This window comes from Nelumbo lutea, chromosome 7 (assembly GCF_056320005.1).
Source record: "Nelumbo lutea isolate HS-2025 chromosome 7, American lotus-T2T, whole genome shotgun sequence".
NCBI lineage: Eukaryota > Viridiplantae > Streptophyta > Magnoliopsida > Proteales > Nelumbonaceae > Nelumbo > Nelumbo lutea.
The window spans coordinates 24,798,996-24,816,678 of record NC_142690.1 but is presented as its reverse complement, the minus strand read 5'-3'; the positions used below and the strand labels follow the sequence as shown (position 1 = coordinate 24,816,678).

Sequence of the window (17,683 nt, the reverse complement as noted above, 5' to 3'; positions counted from 1 at the left end):
TTTTTTCACTAACAAAATGGCAATCCAATTCAATTTGAATCGTACGCTCGTGACAAACAGGATTCGCTACCATATGTAGGGCTGCCTTGTCATAATATAAACACATATGCTGTAATGTCATCATGCCATGTTCTTGTTTTTCCAAGATATAGGACTATCTCCTAGAAAAATGCAATAACCATAGAGTTGAGTGATAAGACAAGCAGATCAAAGGAAATTACAATAGGCTTTGACTTAAAGATCACTATGACTTGACAAGAGGGTCTCTTTCCTCGCAGCTGACTTGACGTGATGTAAAACTTGATAGGCAACAGATGTTGCTTCATTATCCACTAAGAAGTTGCACAATAGGTTATGTCAGGACGCATGATAGTTAAATAAATCAAATGATCTATCAATTGTCTATAGTGAGACTGATTGTCTAAGAGATGAGTTCAAATCAGCCTCCCATAACGCCCCACCGCACATCTCCCAATGGTGATATCATTATTTCTGGTATACCATGGGAAAATGTTCAAATGTGCTGTGGGACGTTGTGGGGGGCTGATTTGATCTCCTAAGAGATCCCCATCATCAGAAGTTAATTTGGCATTTTATTCCATCTAAAACACAACTGGCTTTCCACCAAGTAAACCTGCATCATTCAAATTTTCCAAGGCATATTTTTGCTGAAGATAGGAATATTTCATTCTTGGAACAAGCTACTTTAATCCCTAAAATGTATTTCAAGGGGCCCAAATTCTTGATATGGAAATACTTTTCAAGGGAAATTTTGATGGCTTGAATATCAGTGGTGGTATCATTTCTAGGGACAATTATGTCATCTACATAAATCAGAACTATGGCGATAGATGGCTTAATCTACATTTGATTGTTTGAAGCCTGCAATGTTAGATTATCTGATTAAGATGGCTTAATTGTTGTGTGTATTTGTTTACTCTCGAAGAAATTATGGTCCGGATGGATTAATTCTTTGGCCTCTACAAGTTGCATTAATGTTCATTTGTTTTCCAGTGATAGGTTTTCAAATTTCTCTTGCATTTTTTAAGGGTTAATTATTTATATATTTTTGAGGTTTGAGAAAACTACTTATATATGATGGCCCTACATAACACAAATAGGAGACCAGTTTTGGTCAGGGCAAGCCCATACTCACACTGTCCCTATAGCCTCTTGCAACCTTGCAAAAGGAACATCTCCCCATGAAATAAAGCACATAGGTATGAAGATATTTCCATGCAAAGCTGTAAAACCTGCTTGAACAGGCATTGCCCTGACAGAAGCTGAACACCACAAATAGGCCATGCGTTAAGAAAACATTTAGGGTCATTTCAAATGCCCATTAATTTTCTTCATAATCTCATTTTTATTCTCATTTTTTTTTTCTTCCTCTATTTTTTCCTGTGCCATTTTCATAATCCCGTTTTCTTTGTAATAACTACAAGAGGCAAATTAGGAAACAGAAGAGCTTCTAGGGAAAGGCTCATTGACATTTGTCATTATTTGGAGAACAATGTGACTCACCGTGGGAGACCGCATCCCTGAAATTGAAGCCCTCTCAAAGGACATCCATTACAACTCTGAAACACTGCCATCATCGTTCGTTGGTGTTTGCATTAGCGGAGAAGAGAGGAAGAAGGCAATGTCCATTATGGCTCTAAAACACCACTGTTGATTCTCAGTGCTGTTTTGCAGCGAAGAATGGCATGCTTTGAAAATTTAATGAAATGTTAAGGGCTCTTTGGTCTTTTAAGTTTTGTTGCCAAGTTGAAGTAAGATGGTTCTAGCATAACATAGATCATAACAAGTTATTACTAATATAAGCAACCAGGTCAAAACTCTGCAATTTTTGTCTGATCAAAATAACATCCTGAAGGCCCTCCATAAGGAAGCAAAGCCAACATGACAGGGCCTCTACTCTCTCTTCCACAGTCATGGTTCCTGTATGCCAACTAATATTACTGTTGACGAACAATAGTCTACTGTTGCCAAGTTCAAGTAAGATGGTCTAGCAAAGAATAGATCATAACAAGTTATTACTAAAGCAACCAGGTCAAAGCTCTGCAATTTTTGTCTGATCAAATAACACACTGAAGGCCCTCCACTAGGAAGCAAAGCCAACACGACAGGACCTTTAGCTCCATCTTCCACAGTCATAGTTCCTGTATGCCAATTTGGATCAATGTTGACACAATAGTCTACTGTTGCCAAATTCAGGTAAGATGGTTCTAGCATAGAATAGATCATAACAACTTGTTACTAATCTAAGCAACCAGGTCAAAACTCTGCAATTTTTGTCTGATCAAAATAACATCCTGAAGGCCCTCCACTAGGAAGCAAAGCCAACATGACAGGGCCTTTAGCTCCCTCTTCCACAGTCATGGTTCCTGTATGCCAATTAAGATCAGTGTTGACAAAGCCAGGATGCACACAGTTAATATACATGTTGGGGTACTTCTTGGCAAGAACTCTAGTATAGGCATTCAGTGTGACCTTGGAGATGCTGTAAGCGGGCAACATGGTGCACCATCCATTGGCTTCAAGTGCACCTTCTTTTAAATCATGTAGGAACTTGTGCAGTATTCCATCCAATTTTTCTTCTGTTAAGGTTTCCAAGTTACCTAGTTCACTTCGTATTGCATCATTGGGGATCCTCTGTATAAATACAGCATTTCTGTAAGTCATTCTGTTGGCAACATTAACCAAGGATTGGATTCTTTCAAATAAGGCACAGTAGAAGTTTTAGGGGGCCATTTGATAATGGCTGAAGTGACTGAATTGAATGATTTATTATTTGGTCTTTTAGAAGATAAGTTGGGTTGGTTATTATACCCTTGATCCACTAAACAAAGTCATTCAGTTCAGTCACTTCAGCCATTATAAAACAGTCCCTTAGCATGCATATGTTCCAAGCCATGGTCACTTACCTTTAGCTCTGACCTCAGTGAAGACACATTTACAATCCTTGCTCCCGTCACTGAATGCTGGAGGAGTGGGATAAGAGCCTCTGTGACTCTCTTACAGCCATAGTAGTTGGTGTTAAGGCATTCTTCTGCTTTCTCATATGTTTGCTGTATCACTCCTTGCACCAAATTGGTTGCCTTGCCTGAGAGCTGCATTAGCCACAATAACCAATCATTTCTGTAATTGAATCCATCACCAAGCATCATAAACTTACCCATGAGACAGGATTAATGTTTAAGGCTTTTAAACTATCAACATCAACTACAACTCCAGATGCTCCCGCATTATTTACCTGAAGATGATTAAAAAATGTGGATCAATATGGTTGGGTTGGACATCTTTGGCTTGATAGAAAATAAGATAGAAGTAAAAAAAAAAAAAAAAATCTTAAAATATTTTGTGAAATTCCTTAGGCTGCCTTTGTTTGCAATACAAATTTGAACTTGATACAGTTTTTGCACAACATTCAGTTTTTGCATCCGTTTGTTTGAGACTTGGTTTGCACTGTTACTTGTGCAAAATTTGCATTGTTTCATCTCATTTTCAATTATTAACCGTGAAAATTTTGCATCTAAACAACTGATGCAAAATTGGCACCACTTCTAACTTAATTCTCTCATGTAAGGTGTGAACCATATCAAGTTGCTTCCTACCTTATTCCCCTCAAATATATAATTTTCCTCCTAGTTCATTTCTCTTTCATATAATTTGGGGACCACATCAATTTGCTTCCTATTTTATTTACAAACAAACAAAACAAGGTCAAATCTGAAGCAAAAGAAAGGTTCTATTTGGATAAGCTTTTGCTTTTGGTCATTGATCTGTAGAAAACAAAATTGAGCTAAAAAGTGGTCTTGGCATTTGGTAATAGTTGCTTTTAGAACCATTACAATATAAAACCAAAACACTTTTAAGCTCTAGAGCTAAAATTGGGGCATCGTCATTGTGAACTTTAAAGCACAGATCCTGAAGCTTATCCAAACACAACCTAAATTCAACATGTTATACCAGCTATATGGGATTTGCTACAGCAACCCAGTTTCTATCATTCCATTCTATCAAGGGCTATTAACATTCAACATGTTAAACACAGCAACCTGTGTTTTTACTTCTATTTTCTTTATAAAGAGGGATGTAAAGCGTCCATTCATGGTATAGTCACTATGGACTTTATCTTGATCTTGGGACCATATTGGCTATTTGGCATAAGGAGCTGCCACAGTCAAGGGCAAAAGCCACAATAATTTCTAGGACTGCAAGCTTGTTAGGACAAGTGGGATATAACTAGATTAAAATTTGGTTCATTAATATTAGAATTCAAAATCCATTAGATTTGGATTTTGGATATATTTATAAATTAAAATAAAAATATCAGAATTTAAATTTTATTAATAAAATAAATTAGAAATGAATTTGATATTGCATATAATGATGTGAAAAAGACTTCTATGAGACTTGAACCTATGACTAAGTAATGGGAAATAACCCACCCCACCCTGGTGGCAGCGGGATTTAATCCCCAGTCTCCACTACAACCAGCAAGAGACCTCACCAATTTTACCCATAGGTAAATATTGATTTTATAAAGATACAAGAACCAAATGTTTAAATATTTATAAAGATGGCATTGGGATATATGTATTTCGGATCTAATTATAACCAGATCAAAGTTGAATCACCCTAATTCGATTAGATTCAAATTCAAATTTGGAGGAAGGGGTAAATTTTGCAGTTCTAATAATTATGCTTTTGTCAAATTCTAATTTCATCTATGATTGAACTGTTCAAAGTTTCTTATACTTTCTTTGCATCTGGGCTAGTTTTTCAATTGAACAGATTGGGTTCTCCTCTCCCTCCTCTTTTGCTTGTGCATTTGGTAAGTGGAACAAATTAGAGTTCCTCTCCCGTTATCATTTGTTAGTTTTTATTCTATTAACCAATGTCTGAAAAATCCACTGGCTGGTCCTCTGAACCAATGTTGTAAGACACAGAGCGGACAGACGGACCATAAAAGTGGGGGAGTGGGTTTGATTGGTCAATGCTCTCTCGGTCTGAAGTGCAGTGGCTTTTGGTTTTCCAAGGTTGCACTCATAATGACATCCTTTAAGATATGTTTCCTGCAAAACCTGGAAAGCTCAAACTGGTCATGAGTCAGTTTTCCCATCGTCCACTTCAGTATCTGGAGCACTTCAACCAATTTACCTCAATGTTCAGCTCAATCCTCCAAAACAGGCAATTAGGTGGCGTTGTTTGGAAGTGTTTCTGAATTTGGGTCTGAAAATTATTTTAAGATCTAAAATAATAAGATATGGGCCAGGCGCTGAACGCGTTCAGATGCGTTTCAGACCTGATCAAAAGTCCAAAATACCCTCAGATCTCTCTCTCTCTCTCTCTCCCCCCCCCCCTTTTCTTCTTCTTCTGCTTCTTCTTCTTCTTCTTCTTCTTCTTCTTCTTCTTCTCTCATTGTTGCAACTGAATAGTCTAATTTAGGGGTAAAATAGTAAAATTAATGAATTTCAGATGCTAAAGGTTTGATCCAACACAAACAACCTTCTTTATTCAAAGCCGCTAAAAAGTCAAAAAACAATTATCTCTTTTCAGATTTCAAACACTTTTAATATCTTTTTAACTTTTCAGATTTCATATTTTAGATTTATCAAATGCCACCTTAGATAAAAAGGGGCTGATAGCTAGTGTTTGTTTGGGAGGGTTGAAAAGCAATGCTCTGGCTTTCCGAGGTGGGCCTTACATGTACAGCCTATAAAATTATGTTTGGTGTAAAATCTGAAGAGCCCAAATCAACAATCAGTCAATCATTTAAGGGGCTGTCATAGGCCAGGATCAGGCTTAACTTTTGCCAAATTTTAAATGGGTTCGATCGAAAGCCCAAGCCCAAAGCAGTACAAAATGTTTATAGGCCGAAGTGCCGAACCCAAAACTCGGACAGATCTAATCCAGAGCACTAGCGGAATCTTCATCTCAGCCCTCCCAAACGGCTCTAGTGTGCCGAAAGATAAGGGTTTCATATTCTTACCAGTATATCAAGTCTCCCAAACTGGGTTTCCACAAATTTAGCCAGAGACTCCACGCTAGCTGGATCTAGAACATCAAGCTGATGGAAAACAACATTTGATAGCTCTGATTTCATGAGTGATTCTGTCGCTTCCATCCCCCTTTTCTCATCTCTGGCCGTTAAAATCACCGTAATACCTTCCTGTGCCAACTGTCGAGTGATTTCTAGACCTATCCCTTTGTTTGCACCTGTAACCACTGCATATCTGCAGCACCAAATCAACTCAAATCAGCCATGAAAATAAGATAGAACAACTTAAGACTTCATTTGGATAAGTTTTTACTTTTGAGCTTTGTGCTGTGGAGAATAAAATTGAGCCCAAGTTTTGTTTGTGTTGAGATCCAAAACACTTTTAAGCCTCAGGATTTAAAAGCACAAATCCAGAAATTTATCCAAACGCAACCTTAGTTTGAGACTTTGAGTACCCACAAAACTAAAGCAGCATACCTCTCTGTTACCAACTCCTTATGAACTCCCATTTCTGCTGTATTTGGAACGCACAATGAATCTTTCTCTGCACTTAGAGCTTGTAAGCCGGACCTGTTATGTTTCAGAATTATATTTATTTATTGTGAATATGAATCTTGGTGGCTGTTAGATAACGGCTGAAGTGGCTAAAGTGAATGAGGCAAAGTAATAAGTCATTCAGTTCAGCAACTTCAGCTGCTAAAAACGGCAGCTTAGTAGATATAACAGATTTTTTTTCCTTGTTTTTATACTTACAAAATTATAATAACTATCAAAAAATACAAAATTATAAATTTAAGATTTTAGGTTATGTTTGGATAAATTTCTGCATTTGACCTTTGTGCCGTCCTCAAGAAAAACGTGACAAAAAGTGTTTTAAGCATTTGGTAAGTGTTTTCTTTGAAAACATAATCTAAAGTAAAAATCATTTTTAAGCCCCCAAACACAACTTAAATTTGGGGCTTTCAAAACACAAATTGATGAAGTTAATTTATGGGTTGCCTGTTCATTACTTCATTTATAATTTTCATCCAGTAGTGAACAAGGGTTAGTGGAAATTTAGGTTGGGTTGGAGTTCAGGTTAGGTTAAGGTTAGAAGGGTTGAAACATATGAACTCAATTTAACTTCGGGTTGAATTAGGATTCAGGCCTTCACTAACATGAATTCTATTTGTCTTCATTTTTGTGTGCATAAATATTATATAAATATGTCTTTATGATGCATAAAGTTATAGTGTTATACACCCATCAGTAAAAATATTTATACTAAATGTATCAATAATTTAATTTTAGAGGCAAATATTTTCTAATGTGTGAGATAATTAAATATGATACTTCTCAAGCACCACAACTTTGTCTTTATACATATAACAATGAAAAAATTGGTGAAGCTCAAAAGAAAAAAATAATAATAATAAAATAAAAGAAACCAGGCTAACCCAAATTCAAGCCCTTTGAGTTAGTGTTAGGGTTGGGGTTAAAAAAACTTGGGTTGGATTAGGGTTGATCTAACCTGACCACACTCCACATTTCTGTGCCCTACTGTATTGGAGATTTGTGAGTTCTTATTTCTCAACCCAAGATACCAGGAATGCTTAAGGAGACCATAGGTGACAATTATGGTCTGATGCACCAGGCTAATCCATTCCAGTTCTAACCCAACCCAACACCTTGAAGTGAACACTGATCAAAAGCATTAAGACAAGTTACTGATACATTGAAAAAAAGTATAAGGCACACAACTGCATTATTATATAATTAGCCAAATCACTCGGTGATTGCAACCTGTTATTGACCCAATTGTTTAGATCGGTTCTATCAACCTGTTACCCCTGTACCGTGTAATATGTAGAAAAAAAGAGACCCAATAAACTTGACAGTGAGCATCCAAAATGGTTTGAGGCTCACTTTTATAGCTGAAATGGATAATTTGGAGCCGCCATCCATCAAATTGCAAGAGGGGAGTGATGGGTCTCTCAAAACAATGCATTCTTACAACTTTTTTGACGACTCATTAGCCCTAAAGAGCCATTGGCCAAATTTTAGGCTTTTAGAGAAGCATCCCTCTCCCTGTATCGTAGTAATTGTCAATTCCCAATCCAACATTAACATCCAAGAAGACTTTAAAGAAAGATTAAGCTAATGGGTCTAAAAGGTCTCTTTGAATTCGGAGAAGGCTAATGTAGTGGGGAAGTGTCCTCTCACATGGTTCGTCCCCTTCACCCTTTTATTGGGTGCGAGGAGAAAAGGGGTAGGTGACTACACGCCATCCTCCTTTAGTATTCCAAGGTCCTCACCCTTACATTCTTATTCAAGGGAAAAGGGATTGAACCTCAAGGAATTTACCCTCTCTAGCTCTCTTCAATTGAATTCATTAATAAAGAAGAAGAAACAAAGCAAAATTCAATGCCCAAATCACAAAAAAGCAAAGCTGCACAAACTCAAGAATCAAGACAAGGCATTATTCTAGGTAGTAGTTGAAGCAGAACGACATAACCTACAAAAAATTCATTGGAGACCATCATATATGCAAGAGATAAAAGGAAAATATCTTACTACCATGCTGTCATGGATTTCACAGCATGAGAAGTGAAAAACAAACTGTTGCCTTTTCACAAACACTTGAATAACAAGGTTGTAGGGTGTTGACAGTCCAAAATTTCGGATAAAGAGACACCTTTTTCTCGCTTCACACGTTCCAAAAGCTTGAAAGAATGCCAATGAAGGATGTCACCCTTCCTGAAATCGACCCTTGTACCTTCTTCCTCTTCTTTTTTCCTTTTTCTCCGCTTTTATTCTCTTCTGCTTTGTTTTCTATTCTTTTCGCAGCCCAAGTGAAAAAACGGTGAACTCGGTTCCTAGCCGGAAAATAGGAAGGGAAGATGGTGGGTGGTTTCAGCTATAGTGAAGATGACGATTCGGTGGAGGGAAGGGAGAATCGGAGACAATTGCGGTTGAAGAGAATGGAGGACTCGGGAGATGAAGTGACTGTTAGGCAAGTTTTTTCCACAATATCTATTACAAGATGTCACGGTTAAAAGACCGGGTGAGCTTTTGCAAATAATATCAGAAGATCAAAGAATGTGCGGTTGAAATATTTTACAGATCTCACAAAATATTTTACATGGAGATTAAGTTAATGTGAATGTATTGTGTGTGGGCCAACAAACCTTTTATTTAATATGTGGAATCCACGACTACTAAATTTTATAAGGTGGGTCTTATATACCATTGGTGGTCATGCATGTGGGTATATGTGTGAACGTGTATGTGGGGTTTACATACATTTTACAAGGCGGGCCCCATATGTCATTGGTGGATATGCATGTGGGTTCATGTGTGGATATGTATGTGGGGCCATATACATTTTTCAAGATGGGCCCCACATACAATTGGTGGACATGTATGTAGGGTCTATGTGTAGATATGTATGTGGGGCCCACATATGTTTTGCAAGGTGGACCCCACATACCATTGGTGGACATGCATATAGGGTTTATGTGTGGACATGTATGTGGGGTCCATATATACTTTATAAGGTGGGTCCCACATGCCATTGGTGAACATGCATGTGGGTCCATGTGTGGACATGTATGTGGGGCCCACATACATTTTTCAAGGTGGGGCCTACATACAATTAGTGGACATTTATGTAAGGCCCATGTGTGGACATGTATGTGGGGCCCACATACATTTTACAAGGTGGGCCCCACATGCCATTGGTGGTTATGCATGTAGGTCCATGTGTGGACATGTATGTAGAGTCCACATACATTTTACACGGTGGGTCCCACATAATACCTAATGTGGACTCCACATACATTTTCCAAAGTGGGCCCCACATACCATTGGAAGGTCCCACTTACACATTCAAATAGTTTTTGTGGAAAGATAACCCATTTTCTCCCAAGCATGTGCATCGTAGCACACGGATGCTAAAAGACTGTAAAAGCTTAATTTGAAGCTTCTTGAAAAAGCCCAAATTTGGGCTTTTGGCGTCTTTTATGAGTTGGAGCTTTTATTGAATAGATCTTTCTATTGCCAAACGAGAAAAGCCCAAAATTCAGGCTTTCAGGCTTCTAAACAGCCCGAACCTTGCACGGAAAGACTTGCCAAATGTGGCTGAAGTTTTTTCAATGGTGGGGTTTGGAAGAGAAGTTGGGATCTCCTACCAATGAAATACGTTCCAACCCTCTACCAACATATATATGAGATATGCAATGTTATATCATTTTTGTAGGTGTTGGAATGGAGTTCACATCTCCGCCCCACAACGTTTCACATTACATCTCCGCCTTGTATTGGGAACATCTCCCGATGATGACAACATCGACTTTGGTACTATCATCGGGAGATGTTCCCAATACACAGTAGGAATGTGCTATGGAACATTGTGGGGCGTAGATCTGAACTCGTTGGAATGTATGTTGTTGACAGGTGATCTGGACTCAAAGTGTATTGAGATCACTTGCTAATAGGGGTGGATTCGAGCCGAGTTGAGCCGAATAGTAGCAGGCTCGAGCTCAATGCGAGACTATTCTACAAGGCTCGAGCTCGAGCTAGCTTGAGTTAAAAGTTCATAACTCGAGCTTGGCTCGGCTTGGCTCGACTCGTTTTATATTTTATAAAAATATTTAGAAAAAAATATTTTATAAAAATAAAAATTATATATAAAAATTGTTTATTTTATATTTAAAAATTAAGAATTATAATATGTTTATTATATATATTATTTTCTATATTCGAGCCAGCTCGCAAGCCTCACGAGCCAAGCTCTAGTAGGCTTGAGCTCGACTCATTTAATAATCAAGCCACTGAGATATGCAATGTTAGATCATTTTTGTAGGTGTTGGAATGGAGTTCACATCTACGCCCCACAACGTTTTACATTACATCTCCGCCTTGTATTGGGAACATCTCCCGATGATGACAACATCGACTTTGGTACTATCATCGGGAGATGTTCCCAATACACAGTAGGAATGTGCTATGGAACATTGTGGGGCGCAGATCTGAACTCGTTGGAATGTCTGTTGTTGACAGGTGATCTAGACTCAAAGTGTATTGAGATCACTTGCTAATAGGGGTGGATTCGAGTCGAGTTGAGCCGAATAGTACCAGGCTCGAGCTCAATGCGAGACTATTCTACAAGGCTCGAGCTCGAGCTCAGCTCGAGTTAAAAGTTCATAAGCTCGAGCTTGGCTCGGCTCGGCTTGACTCGTTTTATATTTTATAAAAATATTTAGAAAAAATATTTTATAAAAATAAAAATTATATATAAAAACTGTTTATTTTATATTTAAAAATTAAGAATTATAATATGTTTATTATATATATTATTTTCTATATTCGAGCCAGCTCGCAAGCCTCACGAGCCGAGCTTTAGTAGGCTCGAGCTCGGCTCATTTAATAATCGAGCCACTGAATTGGGCTCGAGCTCGAGCTTGGTTGAAATCGAGTCGAGATGAGCTCGAGTAGCTCGCGGAAAGCTCGACTTGTTGCCACCCCTACTTGCTAACAAAACATGTTCCAACATCTTACAAACAAGATCTAATACCGCACATCTCACCATGAGATTGGGACCCACCATAAAAGTGAGACCGGCCATGTATGAGATGTGTGGTGTCAGATCATTTTGGTAGGGCATTGGTTTTTTGGCATGTGATGCAGACTAATTAAATGGAGTGGAGAACTTAATGAGTTGGGATGTCCTGTCAACAAAACACATTCCAACACCATACCAATATGATCTGGACGACATCACATACCTCACCATGAGGTTGGGATCCACCATGTATGAGATGTGCGGTGATAAATTATGTTGGTAGGGTGTTGGAACATATTTTGTTAGTGACACACTCCAACACCCTACCAACATGGTCTTTTGCTAACCAAAGATTAAGGTATTGATATGGTACATCTAATATGGGGTGTATCGTATCCATATCCATCCTGACTAGCACAACCTGCACAGGATACACTACAACTCTATGCGTTTCTGCTAGTCGTGCGTATTTGCATGATACACAATTGTATTGATGCATGTCGCACTAGATTGGTGGATACGACTCGATACTCACCAATATGAAAGCGTATCGAACCCTAATTTGACGATATATTCAAACCTTGATTTAGGATATATTTTTTCCCAAAAATTTAATAAGAATTGAAAATTATAAAATTAATTTACTTTATTTATATTAAATGATTTAAATATTTTATTTTACATATAAATTATATGTTAAAAATGAAAATATATTTATTATTTGAAAAAATAGAGTTATTATTTATATAAAATACTAAATAAATAAATTTTTCCAAAAAATAATAAAAACTATAAATTCTAGTTATAAAACCGAACTAAATAATTTAAGAGCTAATTTTCCCCAAAATTTTAGGAAAAACTGAAAATTATAAATTATTTTACCTACCTTAAGTTATTTATATGTTTTATTTTAAAACCATATGTAAAATAAACAAATGTATGTTTAAAATAAAAATATATTTTAAAAATAGAGATTATTTATATAAAAATACTAAATAAAAATCCAAAAAATTAATAAAAATTAAAAATTATAATTGTAAAAACTAAAATAGAGTGATAACTATTGTATGATATGTACATCTTTCGGAGTCCCGATATTGTTGATTGTAATGTTTCTCTTCATGTAACTTGTTAAAGTGTACATTTCTCATGTATTTATACCTCATTCATAGTTAACTCATGATTAGTACCTTGTACTTTGGACCTAGTTCCACTTTGATCCTTAAACTTTAAAATGCGACAATTTAGTATTTGAACTTTCAAATTTTGCGAGTTCAGTACTTGTAATTAACCAACCATCAATTATGTGTATTGCGTGATGACATGTGCGGTTTCAATTTTTTAAAAATATCAAAATTACCCATCGAAACACTGTTCATCACCTTCTTCTTTAGGAATTAAGACTGAAACAAAGCAATGGTGAACAACCCCAAACATGTAGGGGTTTCAACCAAGGTTTAAAATTTTGATACGTTACACCCAATACGAGGTGCATCATATCGTATCTTTTAAAAACCGATATAGGATACACATGAAAATTGGATGTTTCATCTTTTTTCATGCGTATCAGACCCGTATTGAGGGTGTATCGAGGCGTATCACTAGCGTATCGACGAAAAAGATACGACCAAAAACTAAAAAAAAAAGAAAAAATTAAAGGGAGAAAGCAAGCTTCTTTTCCCCGAAATAAGCCTTATTTCACCTCCAAATGATTCTAAAACTCCAAACTTCATTTCTAGAGTGCTAGATTTGCAAAATTTTGCAAGAAACAAGTGTGAATCGTTAATTTTTTTTAAGATTTTTCAAATTTTGAAAAAATATGGCAAAAATAGGTAAATTTTTTCAATCTTTTATAATATCTTGTGATTTCTTTTTTTTTTCTTGAATGTTTAAATTTATGTTGATCTACATTTCTTACATTTAAAATCACAATTTTTTGTGCTATCAATAGATTTATAAAAATTTAATGAAAATATTTGGGAAAAATATAAATTAACAAAAAATTTGAAAATGTAAGTTTTTTCTCTGCCTATAAAGACTAAATATGTTTTAGATCTATGGATTTATCTATCATATCCATAGACCAATTGAAATGTTTTCTTTAATAATTATTATTTTTATTTTTTTATAATTAAAAAATAAATAAATAATTAATTAAATTTTATGAATTGATCACAATGATTGAATATGTTATAATTCTATGGATGATCTATCATATCCACAATTGAAAATTCTTCTTTAATAACTATTTTTTGAATATATTATATAATATTTATTTATTTTTTATAATTTTTAAAAATGAATAATAAATAATAATAATTTAAACAATAAATAATTATTAATTTTATTTTCACATAGAAGTTGTGCCAATGCATGTTTTATGGTTGGATAGGAGAGTTGGGTTTTTCTCATCCCATAAAACATTAAAACTTAGGAATTATATTTGTAAGTTATAGTTAAGCATAGGATTTTTAATGAAATTACAATTAGCTATAATATATTTCTTCATAAAACCATTAAAATATATTAATTTAATGTATATACACGTCATTGAGGTCTTATATTTAGTGTTGTTGATGTATTTTTATAATTTATTAAAGTATTTATAGTGTTTCCAAGCGTATCATAGTTTTTCTCTGATACGCATACGTATCCAAAGTGTATCCCGATATGTATCTTAAAATTGCCTTTCCAATAGACTTGGCGTTTTCGATACTTTGAACCTTGATTTCAACACTTGTCACATTCGTCAACTGGGGGGTTTGAAGGAATATATTTGGTTTTTGTAGGAGCTGGATCATTACCATTCCGTTGCAAAATTGTACCAAAAACTTATACTTCTGTTTCACCTTATTGAGGAAGAAGGTGATGAACAGTGTTTTAGTTTTGACAAGGGCATTTTGATGGTTGATCAAGAAAATTAGATGACACCCAAAAAGACATTTATATCTTTTCACATGCTATTTAATGAATGGTATTAGATTGTCACATTTGAAAAATTTGGATATTAAATTATTATATTTTAAAGTTGAGGGACCAAAATGACACTAGGTCCAAAACACAGGATATGTATTTCCCTAAGGTATTCAAGCATTTTTCATATATTTATTCGTACCGAATTCTTAAATACCATACTCAAGGAAAGAGTACACTTTTTCTAATTCAAGGTGGGGCCATGTCTTTGATTTACTTATTTCAGCGCATGTGGGTATGCCAACAAAACACCCTCCAATGCTGGGGTACTACTTGGGTTCAGGCAACAGTAGTACAGAACCGATGAAATGGAATTGGGCCCGATAATTTGTGGAGTGTTGGGCAGAACTAGGTCCACTCTAGCCAGGCCTTATAATGGTGGGTTCGTAGCCTCGGACTCAAAGTTTGCACGACGGGCCCTCAGCATGGTGTAATCCGATTTGTGTACAACAGATCGGGAGCGTGCTGTTGAATCCGTTGAAAGCGAACCAACAAGAGCAAGAGCAAGACAAAGCAAAATCATTGGCAAGGAAGAGCACTCAGTCATAGGATTTCCTTGAGCTCACGACTGACTTTTGCTCTATGGTAAGCATCGTTTATGTATCCGCTGTCCCGTGTGTGTGTGTGATGAGAGAGAGAGAGATACCTGATGGGTTTTTGAGATCGGACTGGTTCTGATTGCGATTGTTGGGAAGAAGAGACTGAAACCGCTTTGATTTTCTGGCTCGGGCTAGGGCGAGGAGAAGAAACGGAGACTGTGGAAGAAGAACCCAACGGTGCCGATGAAAGGAAACCCAGATAAGGAGTCGAGGCAAATGTGCTTCTACACCAGCCCAACATCAATAGAGTCATTTCTCCTCCTGCAGCGGCTCTCCGACAGTGACAAGTACATTGCCTGTTATAATAGTCTGGTATGAAAAAGAGAAAATTAAATATTCTGAAAGGACAAAATGTTAAAATGTATAGGGTAAAAAACAAATCGGCCGAATGCATGTTTTACACTCTTGTGCATTTGGCAGAACGGTGTAAAATCATCGGCGTACAAGTATTGAGGAAGCCATTTCAGGAGCCATTCGAGACAAGGGAAGGGAGGAGGTTGAGCAGATTTGTTGTCGGAGGTAGATAGGCGATGGGGCGATGGGACGATCAGATGCCTTGATCGTCTCAGCCTCCTCAGAGAGAAGGAGAAAAGGCGTTTGAACCTCAAACTTGGCACAATGACATAGCTGTACATAACTTATGTACATAACTTATCTTCTCTTCTTATTGTATCCTATTTAGGTCACCGACCTTGCCTCCCTATTGTATCCCTATTAGTTCTATTATAAATAGAGCTGCAGCCTATTGAATATATATATCAAGAGAAATTATTATCTTTTCCATCCATCTTTCTTGGTTCGTATCATGGTATCAGAGCCTGTGATACTTTATCGGATCCGTCCCAAAACTTGAGCTTCGTCGGTGCCCTCTCATGAGTGCACACCATCGTTGCATTGGTTATCGTAGCACATTGGGTTGAAGGCTAGCTTCCTCGCATAACCGCCCGTCGTGATCGTCGTCCTGTACACGACTTCTGGTGCACGCAAAAAACTGAGCTCAATTCTTATTTGCTTCTTCTTCTTCAAGCCCAGAAGCAGGGTAATCTGGAGTTTGCCATCTGGAGCACGGAAGCTTGTCGATCTAGGTTCGAGGATAATCATGAAAAGCGCCCAGATGTTATTCTCGTCTGTGTTTCGCAAGGGTCTTCCTGCTCCGCCGCCCGGTACAGAGGTAAATAGAGAATTGAAGCTTGGATCCTCCGTCTTCCAAGTCTGTGACCCGACCAACGACTCATCTGCTCTACTCCGGTTGGCTGCGGAACAAGCTTGGATCCCTTGTGACCAGACCAACGGCCGACGTTTCGAATGAGATCTTACCGGAAGCAAGGTCATCGAGGTAGATATCCCAGAGGGTGACCCAACCCGAATCAGGAGCTCCTTATTCTTGACGCCGATCAACTTCTTCATCCGGTGGTTCTCCACGAAGGCGATAATCTCATTTGCGTATGAGACCTGCTTCCCGTGCACTTGAAGGTGTGCTGCGTTCTTCCTCCTTAAGCCAGACGAACCCGGCTTCCCTGTCGTAGCCCACCTCCTCCGTGCCGTCCAGCAACAACAGACTCTTGGGCAGCGATATCTCCTCCAGAAGCTGCAATGATTTCTTCTTGTAGAGAGCATCTCCGCCTTCTCTCTGTAATTCTCAATCGCTTGACTCGCCATTGTTGTTGTCTGAGCTGGTTGCTAAGGCTTAGCTGGGGGAAGACATAAACGGAATTAATTGAAGAAAGCAAGAAAAGGAAGATGGGTCTGAGCCTGAGCCTGAGCGAGAGCCCCGAGTCTACCTTGTTTCTTTTCCCGTGATTTGCGTTGCTCCAGAGTTTTGTGTTTCTCCTCATGGATTCGTCTGAAGCTGCTCAACATATCTCTCATCCCATCACTGTTACCTTCGATGGCTCAAATTATGATTTATGGTCCCAGGAGATGTGTAGTTTTCTCAAGGGACGTCTTTTATGGCGATATGTGACGGGTGAGATTCCCAAACCTACTAAAATTGCTGATGAAACAGAAGATAAATTTGTTGAACGAGTAGAAAAATGGGATGGGAAAAATCATCAAATATTGACTTAGTTTCGCAATACTTGTATTGCAAGCATCAAGTTGGAATTTCGTAGATATGACTCTCCTAAAGAGGTATGGGATTTCTTACAAGTTCGTTATTCTATTTCTGATGATGTGCATCAGTTTCAGCTCTATAGGCGTCTTCACCATATGAAGCAGCAACCTAAATAGACCATTCACAGTTATGTCTCTGAATTACAAGTTCTTTAGGATCGGTTAGCACAGTGTGAACCTGAATGGAATAATACCTCTGCAGCTACTACTTATTCCAAGCTTCGCGATCGCTAATGTGTTTGGCATCTTCTGATGACTCTCAGGGATGAGTATGAACCTATTAGCAGTACTCTATTTCATCGTAGCCCACTGCCTTCTCTTGAAGTTGTGGTCAAAGATTTGCTCTCTAAAGAAACTCGTATAAAAACACTTCGAGATGAGCGATCATTATTATCTATTGATGTTGTTCTTGCTACTCTGGGTATGTCTACTACTTCTTCAACTAAATCT

At 37.4% G+C, this 17,683-nt stretch overlaps 1 protein-coding gene across 6 annotated transcripts; it reads right to left on the bottom strand.

Annotated features, from left to right (window-relative positions):
• Window positions 1-1,781: 1,781 nt before the first annotated feature.
• LOC148845737 (short-chain dehydrogenase/reductase 1-like) lies at window positions 1,782-15,733 on the bottom strand. Of its 6 annotated transcripts, XM_088954751.1 has the most exons (7): window positions 15,169-15,430; window positions 8,682-9,019; window positions 6,485-6,577; window positions 5,999-6,242; window positions 3,179-3,256; window positions 2,928-3,113; window positions 1,782-2,655 (listed from the first exon to the last, which is right to left on the bottom strand). In XM_088954751.1, the coding sequence occupies exons 3-7, from the start codon at window positions 6,514-6,516 to the stop codon at window positions 2,278-2,280; spliced, it is 918 nt and encodes a 305-aa protein (XP_088810877.1). In that variant the 5' UTR covers window positions 6,517-6,577; window positions 8,682-9,019; window positions 15,169-15,430; the 3' UTR covers window positions 1,782-2,277. The 6 variants fall into 6 exon arrangements, with proteins under 6 accessions (XP_088810877.1, XP_088810875.1, XP_088810873.1 ...); XM_088954749.1 differs by lacking the exons at window positions 6,485-6,577; window positions 8,682-9,019 and adding an exon at window positions 15,523-15,733; XM_088954747.1 differs by lacking the exon at window positions 8,682-9,019 and having other exon boundaries at window positions 15,169-15,412.
• Window positions 15,734-17,683: the final 1,950 nt, after the last annotated feature.

Coding starts and splice junctions, on each gene's coding strand:
- LOC148845737 (XM_088954747.1), bottom strand. CDS start 15,374: ATGACTCTATTGATGTTGGGCTGGTGTAGAAGCACATTTGCCTCGACT. Junction 6,578..15,168: donor CGATCTCAAAAACCCATCAG/GTATCTCTCTCT, acceptor GAAACATAACAG/GTCCGGCTTACAAGCTCTAA. Junction 2,656..2,927: donor CACTGAGGTCAGAGCTAAAG/GTAAGTGACCAT, acceptor GTATTTATACAG/AGGATCCCCAATGATGCAAT.